This window comes from Aethalodelphis obliquidens, unplaced genomic scaffold (assembly GCF_003676395.1).
Source record: "Aethalodelphis obliquidens isolate GAN/ISIS:26980383/991018 unplaced genomic scaffold, ASM367639v1 scaffold20, whole genome shotgun sequence".
In the NCBI taxonomy this organism is placed as follows: domain Eukaryota; kingdom Metazoa; phylum Chordata; class Mammalia; order Artiodactyla; family Delphinidae; genus Aethalodelphis; species Aethalodelphis obliquidens.
This window is the reverse complement of record NW_020837964.1, coordinates 4,057,401-4,075,499: the sequence shown is the minus strand read 5'-3', so window position 1 is coordinate 4,075,499 and position 18,099 is coordinate 4,057,401. Positions and strand designations below refer to the sequence as shown.

The following is an 18,099-nucleotide window of genomic DNA, read 5'->3' as shown; positions in this document are numbered from 1 at the left end:
ACACTCCTGGAACCCAGAGGAGGCCAATTCGGGTTTTAAGCACTTTTAACAGATACTGGGTGGGATATGGGGCTGTTGGCCCAAAGAAGCACCCCCTCCAGCTGCCCCATGGGTGGCACTGCTGCCAGCGGGGGTCTCTGTCGTTGGGTGCTTGGTGGCTGGCACGTAACAAGCTGATCTGCCCCTGCAGGTATCGCTCTCCTGGCTTCCACGTGCAGTCCTGGTATGACGAGGTGAAGGACTACACCTACCCCTACCCCCACGAGTGCAACCCCTGGTGTCCAGAGAGGTGCTCTGGGGCCATGTGCACCCACTACACACAGGTAAGGCTGAAGATCAGGTGTGACCTCAGCCTGGCACCCCCAAACACTGTCACTCACCTGGCCCTGTGGGACTGTTGCCCAGTCAGAAAACCTCTGCTCTATCATTACCTTAAGTTTTTCCTTTAATTCAGCACTACTCAAAGTATAGCTGGTGGGCCAGGCTGTTTGTGGCCAGTTCACAAATATGGAAACTGAGAGTAAGCGCTGGAAACTTCTATGGCAGCTTTACATTGCTGGGGAATTTTCCTTGTGTGTTTTTTTGTTCTTTTTTTTTTGTTTGCTTTTGTTTTAAAGAAATGTGTGGCTCTTTAATGGGGTCAGGGGAAGAATCTGGTCCTTCACCTCTTCACTACACACCCCTTTAGTGCCAGCACCTTGTGGATCCAGACCAGATTATATCACCCTGGTCATTGGTCCCTTGAGCTCAGATGTATGGATGTCATCTTTTCAGATAGTTTGGGCCACAACCACCAAGATTGGCTGTGCTGTGAACACCTGCGAGAGGATGAATGTCTGGGGAGATGTTTGGGAGAATGCGGTCTACCTCGTCTGCAATTACTCTCCAAAGTAAGAACAAGTGACGTGGTTTTATGGGTTGGGGTGTGTTCGCCTGCTATGGAAGACCCAACTGAAACTGGCTTCAGTGGTAAAATCTCTTTATTATTTCACATAACAAGGCATCTAGAGGTTGGTGCGTCTAGGTTAGCGTAATAGCTCAGCATGTCAATGAGAACTTTCTGTCTTCTTGCTGTATTGTCCTCTCCTCATGGTCCCAAGATGGCTGCAGAGCACCAGGCATCACATCTTCCCAAACAGAAGGGAAGAGAATGGTAGAAAAGGCCTGTCTCCTTAGGCTTTTCTCACCCCTGGCCCACTTTCTCCTTATGTCATTGGCCAGAACTAGACCACTCATGGACAAGGGAGAACAAGAGTGCCCCAGTTGGCTTTGACCAATGAAATTGCCCCAGTTGGCTTTGACCAATGAAATCGCCCCAGTTGGCTTTGCACGTCACCCCCTGGGGCTACTTGAATAAGTCAGAAGCAGGAGTAGTTGGCTGGGCAACCAGTGGGGTCTGTCATAGAGATTCTTTTTCTCTGAAAATACGCAGCAGATAGCACTCTAGAAAATAGGTATTCATGCTAGCCCTAGTTTTTGCATCTTTATATTTCCCCTCCCAGAAGGGACCTCGTCACACCTTTAGGTCATAGTCCCACTTCCTCTTGACAGCATCCTGATGTCATCAGTGTGTCCCTTATCTCTTTACTCATTCACCTCCGTTGCTCATCAGACAAGTGTGTGCTGATTCTCAGAGACCGGCTCACCCAGTTATAGCCTATGGTTTGCACACTGGCCACTGGGCTGGCCGCCATCCTAGCACTGGGCCCTGCATGCAGTGTGCCCTTGAGGCATGTTTTCTCCATGACTGCATGAAACAGGAATGACCTCATTTACTGGGTTGGATCAGGAGTGGCCGTGAGAAGGTAGGATGAAGAGGGAATCGCTGAGGTTGGGAGGAAAATAGAAACTCTCCGTAAACCATCTGGGACGCCTGTGGTAATGATGTCTCAGGCAGCCCACGGGGATGAGGGCAGGGGGGTTACGTCATCCATGGGAGGGACCTGAGCCCCATGGAAGAGCAGTAAGGTGGTCCCCATGGTGGAGCTCGTTGCAGAGTGGCAGGTGGGGAGTGAGGAATCATTTGATTTAAGTCTTTATATTAAAAAATACACTAGAAGATCCAACCAGAAATACCATTCTTCCCTTATTTAGTCTTTACCGCTTTCTTGAAAAAGTAATGACTTGTGTACAGTAAAGTACACTAATCCTAAGAGCACAGCTGGATAAATTTTCACACATATAGACATGTATTAGTCAGCTCAGGCTGCCGTAACAGAATACCACAGATCGGGTGGCTTGAGCAATACACATTATTTCTCACAGCTCTGGGGGCTGGAAGTCCAGATCAGGGTCCAGCAGGGTCAGTTTCTAGTGAGGAGTCTCTTTCTGGCTCATGGATGGCCACATTCTCCCTGTGTCTCCACATGGCGTTTCCTCAGCGTGTGCTGGGGGTTGGAGGGGGAGGGAGAGGGAGGGGGAATTGAGCTCTCTGTGTCTCTTCTTATAAGGACACTAATCCTATCAGAGTCCCACCCTTGTGACCTCATTTAACCTTAATCACCTCCTCCGAGGCCCCATCTCCAAATGCAGCCACGTTGGGGGGTTAGGGTTTCATCATACGGATTGGGGGGGCTGGGCACACACGTTCAGTCCATGCATGTGTATATGCATTATGTATACCTGTGTAACTAGTCCCCAGGTCAAGGGAGGGAGTATTTCCAGGGCCCCAGGCTGGAAGCGGGGGGCTCCCTCATGCCCCCCAGAGTGGCTGACATTCTGACACCCCTCCCCATCGGTCAGTCTGTCTGGTTCGGACCCTCCTGTGAATGGACAGATATGCCCTCTTGTGCCTGCCGTCTGCCTTTCAACACCGTGTCTGGGAGGTTCGTCCGTGGTGTTGTGTGTTCGGTGGGCATTTTTTTTCAGATGTCTTTGTGGTTTTCCATGATGTCCACGAGCCTCTTTCTTCAAGAGTCTGAGCCCCTGGCCATGCAGGGGGCAGTGGCTGAGAGGGTGGGCCCTGGGGTGGTGTCTGGGCTCAGGTCTCTTTGGGAGGGGGTGGGGTGGGGTGGTCTTGCGCCCTGACGGCCTCATGGCTGGGGGTAGGGTGCTCACTTCCTGGGGCTGTTGGGAGCGGGGAGGGTGCCCGTCTACAAGACGCCTAGCCCCCAGCCCGCATCCACGACCGGTAACCCGGAGAGCTGCTGCTCCAGCTGTGTGGGAGACTTGGTTTGTCGCTGAGGAAATGTGGAACCTACCTGTGCTGGTGCACTTGGCTGGGGGAGGGGAGGAGCCTGTCTGGGAGGCCCGGAGTGTCTGAAGAAACCTACTGAGCCCCACCTGGTGACAGGGCAGGTGCTGGGGTCCCCTGGGTCCGCCGGGTGATGGTCCATTTGGGAGGGCCATCCCGAAGCCCCCCGTGCGCCCCTAGCCAGCCTGCACGTGGGGCCGAGGTGCTCAGCGAGGCAGCCTGGTGGGGGGTGTTATTTTCCATCCACGGGTGCAGACTATAACAGCACCCCCCAGCCGCCCTCCCACCATCCCCAGGCCCGATGCCCGCGTGGCCCTGGGTGATGCCGTTCCGCTATTTTGAGCCGTCCGGGGCCAAACAGAGAGTGTGTTTTCTGCAGTTGTCTCCCGGCCATCACTCTCAGGACCCCTCCTTGGCCACCCTGGACAGCTGTCAAAAACGTCAGCCAATGAGGATGTTGATTGAGCAAATGCTCACCAGGGGCTGGCCCCAGTCTGGGGCATCCACACAGACGCCCTCTTCATCTCATGACCACCCCCCGTGGTTACCCCACTACAGAGAAGGGGGCAGAGGCTCAGGGTCGAGGGGCATTGGCTGGGTTCACCCGGCTGGCAGGGCCACGTCCAGCCCCGGGAGTCTGCTCATCACCGCTCGGCCATGCTTGGCCCAGGATCGGGGCCGCCAGTCTCTTTCCTGAGTGGACAGACAGGTGACAGGGCACCCATGAAGGAAGTTTCTAGAACAGATCACGAAGACTGGCTCCCAGTCACTCACCTCTCCGGCTTGTGCTGCTAAAGGCCCAGGTGCTGGGAGAAGGGTTTGGGAATTGCACTCACCGCCTGCAACCTGGCCCCTGGAGAAATCCCACCGACCGGCCTCTGGTTTTCCTGCCCTGGGAACTTCAAAGGGAGGCGGATGGCGGAGGGACCTTGGTCCCAGCCCCGAGAGCAGAGTGTGGTCAAAGGCTCTGAGGCCCACGGCCTGGGTTCAAATCCCAGCCCTCCCACTCCCTTGTTGTGTGAACTTGGGCAAGTCCCTTAACCTCTCTGAGCCTCAGTTTCCTCTTCTGAAAAAGGATTGAACTCCAGCACGTCCCTCCTGGGGTGTTGGAAGGATGGCGTGAGCAGGTAGGTACGTGGTAAACACGAGGCACTCCCTGGAACAGGCTGACCTTTACTCATTTGAGAAATGGCTTCAGAGGATCCCAGCCGTTTCCAGTGCAGAGGCATCGGGGCTGGGACTGCGGGTGGCTGACAGCATTCAGAGTTGCGTGAGGCCACAGGACAAAGGTGCAGGGAGAAGGATGCTTTGTAGCTCCCGACTGGGATTCTTCTGGAATTCTCTAGACTCTGTACACAGGAGGGGCTCAGGGCAGGTGCCTTTCCCCCTTCACACCTTCCTTCCTCCCTGACCGTGTCTGGGGTCCCGAAAGGCTCCAGAAAGGAGCGAGAAGCCCCCCGGGCCCTGGCGTGGCGGCCCCCTGACGGGGTTTCTGGTCTGTCCTCAGGGGGAACTGGATCGGAGAAGCCCCCTACAGAGCTGGCCGGCCCTGCTCCGAGTGCCCGCCCAGGTACGGAGGCAGCTGCAGGAACAACTTGTGTTACCGAGGTAGGAAACGACTTCAAAACCCTTTGGAATGGGCGTCCCCTCCAGTCCCTGAGTCACAGAGTGGCTGACGTGAAACGGGGAAGTTGGACAATTTGGGGGGGAAATTGGTCCCTCCTGCCCTCCCCCTCGGCCCTCCCCTCCTCGCCTCCCCATCTCTGGACTCAGGGTTCAGCCCCAGCTCCCCGGGGATACGGCTGCCCCTGGGACCTCCCCACAGTGGGCGTCTCCCGTGGGAGGCATCCCTGCTCTCTTGATGCTCAGAGTTTGGTATAAAACAGACAACAAACAAGGAATTTAAAACGGCCACGTGATTAATGGTCCGGGCGAGCTGCAGGCCGGGCAGGGGCCGCCTCCGCGGCTTGTCAGAGCCCCTCCTGCCGGTCCTTGTCCCCCGCAGGCCACCCAGCCGTGTGTGCAGCTCGTCCGGCCCTTACTCGTCAGAAACAGCTCAGGCCAAGCCGAGCTCTCAAAGGCTCTCAAAGGCCGTGTTTTCCGGCGATGCCAGCATTTGCTTATTGCCTGCGGCTCAGAATGTTCCCACGTTCCCCGCTCCTGTGAATAATGTGCGTTTTTCGTGCCTCAAGTGCTGCTCGCATTTGGGACTGTTTCCTCCGGCTCCGTCCCAGAAGGAGCAGAGCCCGCCAAGGGGCTGACCGTGTTTTTGAGGTTGAGGTGTGTTTTTTTTCCCGTGGCTCCATTAACAGGTCTCGTAATGGCTGAGAGGGGTCTTTCAGGAGAGGTGGGACTGGGGGGGAAACGCAGGATCAGTCCCGTGGGCTCCGGGGTGAAGCGTGGGGCTCCCAGACCCTCCCAGGCCCGCTGTTCGCTACTGATTCTGCGCACTGCGGGGAGGGCGTGGGGATCTTGCCGGGGGGAGAAGCAAGGATATGAGAGTCCAGTCCGTGCTGGTCCCCTGGGTCATGAGTTATATGCGGGTGGCTGAGCCCCCAGGGGGAACTCAGGAGGCCCAACCCAAAGTCTGGACATTAGGCTTCTGGTTCTGGCTCTGCATGATTGGAGGCTGTTCGCTCAAGCCAGCTGATCACTCTACCCATCAGCGAAATGGGTATGATAACTCCAGCCTTCCGTGACGTATCTCGGGCTCAGATGAGAGAGTCGGTGCGTCTGGTGCGAGTGTATTGAGCGCCTGCCGTGTGCCAGGACGTTGCCAGGGGATAGGGGGGGTGGGGATGCCTGTGGGGACCCGACAGTCACCGTCCTGCCCTCGGGAACGTGAGGTCCAGCGGGACCACTGCCCCGAGGAGGGACACGCGTCTTTCAGGGGACGTAACGGATGCCTCAGGGCTTAAGAGCAGGAGTATCCACCATCAGCCAGGTCAGGGAAGGCTTCCCAAGCGGGCGGCTATTGAGGCAGAGGACATGGCCTAGTAATGAGAGAAGGGAAGGGTGTTTCTGGCAGGCGGAACAGCATGTGCAAAGGCCTGGAAGATGAGGCATCGCGGTCACGAGACTGTGAGGCAGAAGGGCCCACAGGGATGTGCAGGTCCCGGCAGTGCCTGCCACGCAGCCGGGGCTCTGTAAGCTTTTGTTAGATGGAGTTTCTCCTGCCCTCCCACCCCCTCTCAGGCAACACACCTCTTCACTCTCTTTGAGAGGGAGGCGCCCACACGTGTCCTTAGTGAAATATTCCCAGACAGCCCAACTCTGCCTCCTGGATTCCTGGGATAAGCGTGGGTGTTAGAGTTCGGCACACCTGCCTGAGGAATATCAACCCTACGTGTCCCAGCGGTGAGCACCTGGGCAGGGCATTTCATCTCTCTGAGCCTCAGTCTTCCTGTGTGAAAATGGGGTGATGTGTCAGCCCCTGAGGGTCGTAGGAGGGCTGAGAAGAATGCAGGCTGACACTCCAGGCATATCAGGCCGCAAATCCCCATTCAGGCAGGTCCTGTGGCTGCTGTCCAGTCACCCAGAGGGGCAAATCCCCCCATCAGATCCTGAGTGCTGATTTGGGGATCGTGAGGGAGGGATGCCCACTGGGGATCCCCGTTGGTTCTCGCATTGGGAGGGGGCTCCGCGTGCGCACAAGGCAGGCTGTCAGGGTGCAGGGCAGGCAGAGCGGGGCGTCTCTGCGTTCCTGGACGCGTGTGCTCAGGCACACCGCTTGCCTTCTTTGAGCCTCGGTTTCCCCATCTGTAAGAGCGATGACATCGTTCTCCCGCAGATGATTTGCTGGGAGGATGCAACACGGAGGATGTGAGTTGCTAGGACAGCAGCCTTAGTGCCTTATGAACACAGCTCATTACTTCCTTGGAGAGGTGGGAGTGGGGAGGTATGACTGCGCTTATCACCTGGCGTGGGGTTCTTCCTCACCTGGGAGGTACTGGGGGCCCTCTCCCAGCCTGGGGGCCCCATCCATCTCAGGATCCTGGCAGACCCCTTCTCTTCTCGGGAAACACAGCTCTGGTGTCACACCTCCTCCAGGGAGACTTCCCTGAGTCCACAGACAGGCAGCCCACCTGCCTCCGTGCTCTTACTGCACCCAGACTCTCCTTGCACTTGATTCACCTGTAGTTACAACGGCTGGTTCACTCCCGGGCCTCCAGGGCCACGTAGCAGGTGTGTTCTGCATGTTGTCTGAACAAATATACCCCTGATATCCACAGAGGGTCATTTTCGAAGAACAAATGCACACAAAGATAGCCTAGATGCTGGTTAACCCACCCAATGAAGCCTCCTAGACTTGTTTCTTTATTTTTGGTGGAAAATGCCCAACTTCACTTGGTGGGCGTCCCGATTTTCTTAGCTAACCGTGCAGAAAGTCTCTTCTAAAGCAGCTTATCTGCGTAAGCTACTTAATAAGCATTTATTGAGGTTCCTGGCAAGGCCTTGACCTCTAATGGAGATGGAACAGGGATAAGGATAGACCGTAAGAGAAGATTCCATCCCTCCAGCCCTTCCCTGTGTGGCGAGGAAGGGCGTGGACTTTGGGGAAAGGTGATTTATTTGACTCTCAGCTGTGTGAGCTTGGGCAGGTCACATAGCCTCTCTGAGCCTCAGTTTTCCCGTCTGTAAAATGGGGCTGCTCATGCCTCCCAGGGAAACGAGAGGATGAGGTGAGAGCTTCATCCCCACTTATGGAACCAGGCGGGAGTCTGCAGAATGATGGAGCAATGCTGTGCGCCTTGAGACCCCCGGTCCGGAGCTGGCCGGTGCACGGGGTAACCTTGCCGCGAACTTGGGCACGGAATTTCCCCAGGCCTGTGCTGGTCCACACAGGGGATCTTAATTAGGATGTGATCAAATACAGCCCGTCCTCTGGGTAAGCATTCCACTTTTCATGTGTGTGTCTGAGGGCGAGGACCGTCTACCCATTTTCTTAAATAGTGAGCCCTCAAATGCTTTAGACTGCTTTACCCAACTATATTTGGCTAAATAAAGCCACGATTATGAGGTATAAAAATCCTAAAGGCCAGTGGAAGAAAACCCAGCTTATTCCAGAGACAGCTCTGGCTTTCAGTGAAGGACAAACCTGAATAGCCACATTGACGGGAAGACAGACAAGAGACGGCCGCTGGGTCCCAAGTGGTGTTTGCAAACCCAGCATCTTCATAAAGATTTCACCTATAGCGTTTGGCTACAAATGGTGTGTTCAGAATTCCCTTCCTGGATGTCTTTAAGCTTTGCTGGGACTATTTTTTTTTTTTCCCCAAAAGAATTCCAAGACAGAATTTGTTGGGCATTTTGATCATCCTTCACTCAGTACATTTTGTTGAGCAGCTACTATGTTTTGGGAGCTGGGTGTAGTGTGGTGTGAAGCAGGCTGGCTGCTGGCCTCAGGGAGTTTCCAGCTGGTGGGGGAGGTGGGTGGTGGTGAGCACGCCATCCAGGAGCAGTACATGGAGGTCCATGAGCTCTGATAGTGAACTTGGGACTCAGGGTTGCTGTTCTCCTCCGGCTTAAATCCTGTCCGTCCTCCTATGAGTCAGGGTAGTGGTTGTGCCGTGATGAATCGGCCAGTGAAACAGCTGCAGAGCATCCCAGCCTTGAAAAGCATCAGAGAAGTGTCACTTGCCCTTCATATTCTTGAATGTCTTGTATCAACGCAAACCCTTGGTCTGCTTTTTGGAGAAAAGTTGTTGCTCTTCAGAAGTAAGGATAAGGCTGGGGATTGGTGAACACGTGATGGGACTTGAGTTTTAATCCGTTGACACAGAGAGGCTGCAAGGGCGCTTCATTCCTGCTCCTTGAAACCGTTCTTACCCAAACACGTCTGTTGTCTTTTCTCATTGGAGGAGCTTGGAAGGCAGGGGTTTCCACCTCGGGTCCACAGACATCCTTGGAGGGGCGGGGGTCCCCCAGCAGAGATGCGCACTGATTCATCTTTGATAAGGGTGCTCAAGGAAACCCAAACAGCAATACTTTGCTCTACTTTGGCTGGAATTTATGCTTTGGTATCCAGCTGGCCTGATTACACATCACAGTGAGTGGTTAATAGTTGACTTTCATGACGAAAACTGGAAGATAAACTGATGCTTAATAAATGCAGTGTATTCGGTGAATTAGAATGTTTTGAAACATGAAGGTCATGGTCATGGTTGGAGAAATAATAATATTTGGGTGGGGAAAATATTGGGGCCCGAAGAACTAAGTGTTTTAACCAAGAGTTGGGTCTTTGGCTCGTTCTAGATGATGGTTCCAATGTTATTGGGCTTCGAAACTTCAGTGCAGAGAAAGGTTAAGTGATCTTGGCCTGCAGGAGTGGGGAAGGAAGCAGAATGTGCTGGTGGTGAGGGGCTTTGGGGTCCAAGACCATTGACGAGGGTCTTCGTGTGCCATGACGGCGTGTAAATGAGGCGGACCCCTCCTCCAGTGAGAACCTAGGGCCAGAGGCACCTCAGCGGAGACAGCTACGGTTTGGGGTCAGAGGATGAGGCGGCTTCCTGAAGCTGCTTCCTTGGGCAGAGACGGGACAAGAAACCATTCTGATGATCCAGGGGTGGGCGCCAGGGCCTTCTAACCTCTGGTCAGCCCAGCCGCTCTTGTGTCAAAAGCAAACACAGTGACCAGAGAGCCATCCACCGCCCCTTGGCGGGGAGAATTCCACCTGGCCAGCACTGTCCTGAAAGGTAACTTTCTCTTTGCCACTGAAATGACCCTTTGTGAAGCCAAACCTCGAACAACTTTAGTTTCCAAATTGCTTCTTTATTTTTTCCTAAATGCATTTTGGTTGAATCCCAGCATGTTGCTTTTCTCTCCCTCTTCACTATTAAGAGACATACGACCAGAAACCTGAAACGGACGAGATGAACGAGGTGGAAGTGGCCCCCATTCCTGAAGAGAAGCACATCTGGGTCCCGCCGAGGGTGATCAGACCCACGAAGCCCAAGAAAGCCCCTGCCGTGAACCACATGAGTGAGTGGGGCTCTGCCCTCTGCCAGCCGCCTCTGGAGGGGGCAGTTTTCTTTGGGGTGGGCAGAGGAGGGAAACTGGTGGGTTGAGAGGTCTCCAAGTCGACAAACAGCAGGGAACAGGGTGGGGTGTAGCTTGCAAAAAGCACAACTTGAAGATGTTTCTAAAAAATGATATTTTTAAGTCATTTCAAAAGAAGCATTATAGGAGCTGTGCTTGGGTGGCCTTTTCCCCCCTGGCAGGTATTTTAAGGTTAGACCTTCTCTTGTCCTTTCAGAGAGGACTTGGGCTAAAATTGGGTTCCTGTTGGAAGTGCCTGGCTCCCAAAGGGAGAATGAACGTGCAGCGTGGAGCCCGGCTCCCGTGGTCATCATGCACCAGCCCTGTGACTCGGACAGTCACCCGACTCTGAGAGTCGATGTGCTCGTCCATAAAGTGGGAGCAGTGATGCCTCTGTCAGCATTTTTTTAAATCAGTGAGATATGCACCTGTGCATTTCATATGTCCATATTTTACAAGAGGCATTGGGTTCTTTTTTTTTTTTTTTTTTTTTTTTACTTATTTTTGGCTGTGTTGGGTCTTCGTTGCTGCACATGGGCTTTCTCTAGTTGTGGTGAGCGGGGGCTACTCTTCGTTGCGGTGCGCGGGCTTCTCATTGTGGTGGCTTCTCTTGCTGCGGAGCACGGGCTCTAGGCGCGTGGGCTTCAGTACTTGTGGTGCGCAGCCTCAGTTGTTGTGGCTCGCGGGCTCTAGAGCGCAGGCTCGGTAATTGTGGTGCACGGGTTCAGTTGCTTCGTGGCCTGTGGGATCTTCCCGGAGCAGGGCTCAAACCCATGTCCCCTGCACTGGCGGGTGGATTTCAACACTGCGCCACCAGGGAAGCCTGGCATCATGTTCTTGACAAAGGAGAACTGCAGCAATTACTAGGGAACAAGGCCATGGATTCTAGACCTGGGGCAAACCTCCTGGGCTGTATGTCAACGTTCTCATCTGTTACTCTCACACATCTTACCATAGCAGTTGCAGCTCTGTCAGTTTGCTGTGGGGATTATATGCAGTAAACGGGGGCCACCCAGTGTCAGCTGTGCTTTGAGCTCACCATCAAGTTGCCTCCGACACCCCCCCCCCCAAGGCCGGAAGCTGGATGTCCTCCCAGAGACTTCCGGAAGTCCCCAGAATGCCTAGTGTTCTGACGCTCACCTGTGTCATGCTTTCTTCTGCCCGGTCTCCCAAGACGCTTCGCCTGCTAGGGCTCGCTCCTTTCTTTCTGCCCTCCCCTGCCGGGCTCCGCTTACCCCCTCCGCTGCTCACCTGTGTATGCGGCACCTTTAGTGAAGGGTTGAGGCTCTGGAGGGCATTTTCTTACAGACACGGCACCAAGTGTGGGTTCTCTGCCCACCGGTGTCTCTCTTTTCCCTCCAAACCTCACACAGCATAAAACGGGACTCACCCCTGAGTGAGGAGGCCAGCGCATGCCCACCTTTCTCAAAAATCCTCTGCTATTCTGTCAGCTGCCCTGCCCTCAGCCCCCACTAGTCTCTATCCTCTGGGCCTTCAGATGTCTTTCTCCTGGGCTTCCTGCCTGTTTAGTCAGCTGTGGCTTTCTTTGACCAGGAAATACGCTGGTGTTCTTGTCTGTCCAGAAATTCCAAACGCTTCAGTTGTTTTTTTTTCTTTAATAATGTAACGTTACAAAGTAATATGTCTTTTTGTCAAACTGTGACACTACTGCAAGATTCTGATATGTCCCTATAAAATACACCAAAAAGGAAAGCTTGGCAAAGTCATCTTGGCTGGGGGCGGGGAGACGACACTGGTGAGAATGGCTGGGTGCCCGCCAACCGGGCTGGACAAGGCTCGCCCTCCAGAGCCCTGTGAGGCTATGGGGCACTTAGTGTGCCAGGCTCCCTTCCAAGCCTACATTTACTTTCTCATTTAAGGCTCACAGCAACCGTTGGAGGTGGATACTGTGCTTATCCCCATTAGTAAGCAGAATTTGAACCTCAGAGAGGGGACGTAAGGTGTCCAAGGTGACAGTGCTACTAGAAAGAGGATCTGGGATCTGAACCTCACCCTAAGCCTGCAGCCATTGGGCCATGCTCTTGCTTTCATTATGACATGGATTCCAGAATGTTCCAGAGAGTTCCTCAGAGGCAGGGAATGGGGTCTTCTAACTCAGACTCATCCTCCCGCTTCTTGCCTTGACAAGTATTTCTGCATTTCTCTCCTAGCCCAAGTCGTCAGGTGTGACACCAAGTTGAAGGACAAGTGTAAAGGGTCCACGTGCAACAGGTAAGGCCTGGCCCATCCCTGTCTCGCTGCCTACAGCCCTCTGAAGCACCTGCTCTCGGTCTTGGGTCACATCGTGATCTGTCAGCTGATCTACATCTGTAGAAATGCCAGATGTGCCTGCAGCAGATGTGCTATCGACAGGGAGATCCTGACCGATGTTTTTGTGAGGCTGGGGGCTCCTTCCCATCTCTCTGCATGAAGGGGTTACCCAGAGCTAGCACAGGCTAGCCCAGAGCTCTGTGCCGGGGACGACTGGGGCTGCGGCAGCGTTAGGGCAGGTGTGACCGTGGACGGGTCCAGCACGGCTGCTGTGCAATCCAAGTCGGCCTGCTCCCCGAGGGGCCCCACCAGACAAAGAGCGGCCTGCGTGTCGCCCAGCGTTGAACAAATTCATGTAGCTGACGGAGTCACTTAGTATCGTCCATTTCAGATGTTGAAAAACACCTGCCAAGAAGAACAAGCTTGGTTTTGGCAACGTAGCTGCTGGGCTGCGCCTTCTGGCAGTGAGTGGCCAACAGGTGTAGCGGCCCTACATGGGTCCTCAGGTGCACGGAAGGAAACTGTGTTATCGGTGGAGGGGCCCTTACTCTTCTTCCTATGGATTCTGGCGTCCATTCATCTAAAGCTGAATTGCATTTTTATGTTTTTTTCATTTATTTATTTTATTTATATTTATTTTTGGCTGCATTGGGTCTTCGTGGCTGCACACGGGCTTAGTCTAGTTGCGGCGAGCGGGGGCTACTCTTTGTTGCGGTGCGCGGGCTTCTCATCGCGGTACCTTCTCTTGTTGCGGAGCACGGGCAGTAGTGTAGTTGTGGCACACGGGTTCAGTAGTTGTGACTCGCGGGCTCTAGAGCGCAGGCTCAGTAGTCGTGGCACATGGGCTTAGTTGCTCCATGGCATGTGGGATCTTCCCAGACCGGGGCTCGAACCCGTGTCTCGTGCATTAGCAGGCAGATTCTTAACCACTGCGCCACCAGGGAAACCGTGAATCGTGTTCTTTAAAGCACACGCTAAAAGAGAAGGTATATGGTATTACCTAAAAGAGCGGGTCCTATTTTATACCATGGGGACTTTGTGATCTGGTTTGCCAGGACAATGCATCACTCAGACTTTGGCAGGAGTGTCCTGGGACAGACAGAGCAGCCCAGGATCAGATGTTCAAGGGGCTCATACGTCATCCCACGAGCAGCTGGCGATGGGCCAGCAAGTACTACGAAAGTAGAACCAGGCACTTCGTTGGTGAGATGAGCAAGACGTGGCAATGAGGGTGGTGGAATAACCGTCTGTCCCCTCGCACCGGAAGGGGTCTCCACTCCGCAAACTCACAGGTCTGGGATTCCCGGGACGCTCCCAAGTTGCCCCTTGGTGGTGATGTGCCTTTCTGAACCGCGGGCTTGTTACAAGAGCATCACGCCTGAATATTCAATGGGAAAAAGTGACAAGGTCTGGAGAACATTCGTTGTTAGCATCAAAAGAGCTGCAGGGTTGGGGGTAGATGGGACCCTCCCCAAGCACGGAAAAGGCAGGGCTCTGTCCACATGAAGACTGTTAGATGCCTCCAGTCAAGATATGGAACTCAGCCCACCTGCGACCACAAGAACGTTCACGGTGCAGCTCCTGGAAGCCGTCCCGCCATCTGTCACATCAGTTTTCTGTACGTGGTGCTTTTAAAAAAATAATATTTACTGGACTTTTTTTCTGACTTTAAAAGGTATTCTTGTTCATTGTAATTCAGGAAAACAACAACCAAAAGAAAGTATAAAGGAAAGAATAAGTGTCCCACAATCTCGTGAACGTCAGTAACCATTCTATGTAGTTTCTATGCACTGATTACTCTATACTGTTATGCAATCTTGTGTGTTACTGGTTTCACTTAAGGTTTTCCAAAGTCAATAACTATTCCTCAAAAACTTCATTTCTAGTGGCTGCATAATACTCTGACATTTGGCCACACAAAAGTATATTTGGTTATTCCTTTGACACCTGATGACTTATTTACAGTTTTTCCCTATTACAAATGGTTGGAGTAACATGGAGGTCTGACTTTCTGTCTTTTTACTTGGGAGATTCAAGAATTAAGGGATATGAATTTTTTTTTAATGGAAGCATAGTTAATTTACAGTGTTGTGTTAGTTTCAAGTGTACAGCAAAGTGATTCAGTTATACATATATATATTGTTTTTCAGATTCTTTTCCATTATAGGTTATTACGAGATTTTGAGTACAGTTCCCTGTGCTATATAGTAGGTCCTTGTTGGTTATCTGTTTTGTATATAGTAGTGGGTATATGTTAATCCCAAACTCCTAATTGATCCCTCACCCCGCTTTCCCCTTTGGCGGCCTTAAGTTTTCTATGTCTGTGAGTCTGCTTCTGTTGTGTAAATAAGTTCATTTGTATCATTTTTTTAGATTCCACATATAAGTGATATCATATACTTGTCTTTGTCTGACTTACTTCACTTAGTATGATAATCTTTAGGTCCATCCATGTTGCTGCAAATGACATTATTTTTTTATGGCTGAGTAGTATTCCGTTGTATATATGTACCACATCTTCTTTATCCATTCATCTGTTGATGGACACTTAGGTTGCTTCCGTGTCTTGGCTATTGTGAATAGTGCCGCTATGAACATTGGGATGCGTGTATCTTTGTAAATGAGAGTTTTTCATCTTTCCTGGATATATGCCCAGGAGTGGGATTGCTGGATCATATGGTAGCTCTATTTTTAGTTTTTTGAGGAACCTCCATACTGTTTTCCATAGTAGCTGCACTAATTTACATTCCCACCAACAGTGTAGGAGGGTTCCCTTTTCTCCACACCCTCTCCAGCATTTGTTATTTGTAGACTTTTTAATGATGGCCATTCTGGCTGGTGTGAGGTGATACCTTATTGTCGTTTTGGTTTGCATTTCTCTAATAACTAGCAATATTGAGCATCTTTTCATGTGCCTCTTGGCCATCTGTATGTCTTCTTTGGAGAAATGTCTATTTAGGTCTTCTGCCCACTTTTTGATTGGGCTGTGGTTTTTTAAAAAATATTAAGCTGTATGAGCTGTTTGTATATTTTAGAAATTAATCCCTTGTCGGTAGCATCATTTGCAAATACTTTTTCCCAGTGCAGAGGTTGTCTTTTCGTTTTGTTTATGGTTTAAGGGATATGAATTTTGAAGTCTTTCCGGAAAGATTAACTGTTGTTTGTGAACATGATCACCATCATTTAGTTTTATTCGATTAAAAAACCCTTGATGCCTGGAAAATGCCAACTCCTTTCAGTCTGCACATCTTTGGTGACTGATATCTGAGGATTTTTTTTTTTTTCTGGTGCCTTTGAAGCCACTTGTCTTTATTCTGTGGATTGTCTATCTGTTCATAGAATTGTCCATCTATTCAATTTGAACCTGAAGCACATGAAAATAGTCTTTAAGGAGGTCAAGTTGAATCTAATTGTGTCTGTGTGACTAGAAACTTCAGCCTGGGTGAATTGTGAGTTGCTCCAAAACAATGCATGCTATATCACTGACGCTTTTCTATATGTAATAATATAGAAGGGAAAACCCCCAATAAATTCACGATGAGGTTTCATGAACATGTTTACCTCTGAAAATCATCTTCTTTCTTCTCCATCAGGTACCAGTGCCCAGCAGGCTGCCTGCACCACAGGGCAAAGATCTTTGGGACTCTCTTTTATGAAAGCGTAAGTATGGCCAGCATTTCTTTGAATGGCTTGTGTGGACTCGTGTCTCTGTTTTAAAAGCAGGTGGCTGGTTTTCAGGTGAACAGCTTTTCTTTCCGCTCCTTAGTCAAGCCCCCCCTTTTTGTAGAGCGGATCCGTGTGTGTTTCTGGGGTCACAAACTTGTGAAGCCACTTTTGGGAACTGGGGGTGACCCTCGAGCAGCCAGTCTCCATTGTAGGCCGAGCGTTAAATGCTCCACTGGATGGGGAGAAAGGGCTGTTTGTCCCTGTTCTTAGTTTGTAACGCAACTCAGATGAGTTCTTAGAGATAAGCGCCCCCTGGAACAAAGACGTGTTATAGAGCGCAGCCAGAGTGAGAAGTGGGGTGAGCCTTGGCCCGGCGTTTTGTGGGTTGAGGACAAACATCTTGGATGTTTGGGGAAATGATCGCAGACAAAGATGAATTCAGATTTACTTACAGTCTGACCTGTCCCCCGCAGGCGTCCAGCATCTGCCGGGCCGCCATTCACTACGGGGTCCTGGACGACAAGGGAGGCCTGGTGGACGTCACCAGGAATGGGAAGGTCCCCTTTTTCGTCAAGTCTGAGAGAAACGGCGTGCAGTCTTTGAGGTAACTATGCGGTGATCAGGGTTCCCGAAGACTCCTTTTCTGCTTATGAGAGCACTGTTGAAACTTTGAAAAGTACTGAACAATATAAAGAAGGAGGAAAACACTGAAGGTGACCTTAATCCCATAACTCAGCAATCGCCCCTATTGGCCGTTCAGCCTATTTAATCCCAGTGGGTTTCGGTGTGTGTTTAATGTGGTTGAGTTTTGTTTCTTGTTTGTTTGTTTTTGTAGGTTTTAGGAAAGTTTATTGCGTATTTAAAATGAACACTGCTCTTAATTATGAAATGTACACATAGCCATGAAGATACAGAAAAACGGAAATAAAGAAATACTAATCTCTTCATTCCCACTTCCCAGAGATAATCTACGTACATGACCTTCAAAAGCATAGCCTTGCAATCTGAGTTCTGAATCCTGCTTTTTCTCCCTTCCTTGTCCCTGAGAACTCTTCAGACACATCAGTAATGACTGATGGTATCTTTGAGTTTGTAGGCTAATTCTTTTTTTTATATACACCTTTATTGGAGTATAATTGCTTCACAATGGTGTGTTAGTTTCTGCTGTATGACAAAGTGAATCAGCTATACATATACAGATATCCACATATCTCCTCCCTCTTGAGCCTCCCTCCCACCCTCCGTATCCCACCCCGTTGGCTAATTCTTGATTGGCACTTTTTTTCCCCCTGAGAACGAGGCTTTCATTTTTTAAATATACTTAAAATTCTTGTTTTTGCAAGGTGTTTTTCATGTAAGGTATGTGGATGGCTGACGGGGCAGACCACCTTCGCCATTCTGACTTTTGGGGGTTGATGGGGTTGGGGGGACCGTGAAGAACTGCGGGAGATCATGTCTTGATCTGTCCATGGCATCTGAGGCATAAGGTGACCAGGAGCTGGTGGGACCCACTGGGGGCTCTAGGGTCAAACAGACCCGGCTCTGACTTCTCCCTTTGCGTGACCTGGGCTGGCTTCTTCATCCCGTCGGGGTGGCAGTACTCTCATTTATAAATGAGGACCACGGCAGGACCCGGGGCTGACACCCAGCTAACCCACCACGAGGCAGCATGTCAGGGATCCCCGTGTCAGTGCCCATCCCAGGGTCTGCAGCAGGAAGGCACCCAGCAGACGCTCCTGTGATAGTTACAAGGTGGCACGTCCACGTCCCTTCCAAATAGCGAGGCCACTCAGAACATTTCAAAAACTACACGAGTCATTCTGTTTGGAAAGGCCTGGTTCTTCGGGCAGTGTTGCAATATTCCTTCTTCTGTCTTAGCTGGGGATTTTATGTAAACAAAAAAAGAGCAAGGAAGTTTAAACGAAAGCAAA

General features: G+C 51.4%; 1 protein-coding gene and 2 long non-coding RNA genes across 6 annotated transcripts in view; 1 reads left to right on the top strand and 2 right to left on the bottom strand.

Moving 5' to 3' along the window:
• The window catches only part of CRISPLD2 (cysteine rich secretory protein LCCL domain containing 2), an 84,194-nt gene that overhangs the window by 24,718 nt on the left and 41,377 nt on the right, over positions 1–18,099 (top strand). For all 4 annotated transcript variants that reach the window (XR_003435381.1, XR_003435380.1, XR_003435382.1 and 1 more), the window contains exons 4-10: positions 191–323; positions 775–890; positions 4,701–4,801; positions 10,034–10,174; positions 12,403–12,463; positions 16,096–16,162; positions 16,642–16,772. Coding sequence is in view for 1 of the 4 variants with exons in the window: in XM_027119090.1 (XP_026974891.1) it covers positions 191–323; positions 775–890; positions 4,701–4,801; positions 10,034–10,174; positions 12,403–12,463; positions 16,096–16,162; positions 16,642–16,772 (750 nt within the window). In the remaining 3 variants the exon portion in view is untranslated. The remainder of the gene's footprint in view (positions 1–190; positions 324–774; positions 891–4,700; positions 4,802–10,033; positions 10,175–12,402; positions 12,464–16,095; positions 16,163–16,641; positions 16,773–18,099) is intronic.
• LOC113626998 (uncharacterized) lies at positions 5,092–10,023 on the bottom strand. Its single transcript, XR_003435386.1, has 2 exons — positions 6,540–10,023; positions 5,092–6,186 (listed from the first exon to the last, which is right to left on the bottom strand). It is a non-coding gene; the product is annotated as an uncharacterized LOC113626998 (long non-coding RNA).
• On the bottom strand, positions 13,556–14,582 carry LOC113626997 (uncharacterized). The gene is made up of 2 exons (XR_003435385.1): positions 14,052–14,582; positions 13,556–13,880 (listed from the first exon to the last, which is right to left on the bottom strand). It is a non-coding gene; the product is annotated as an uncharacterized LOC113626997 (long non-coding RNA).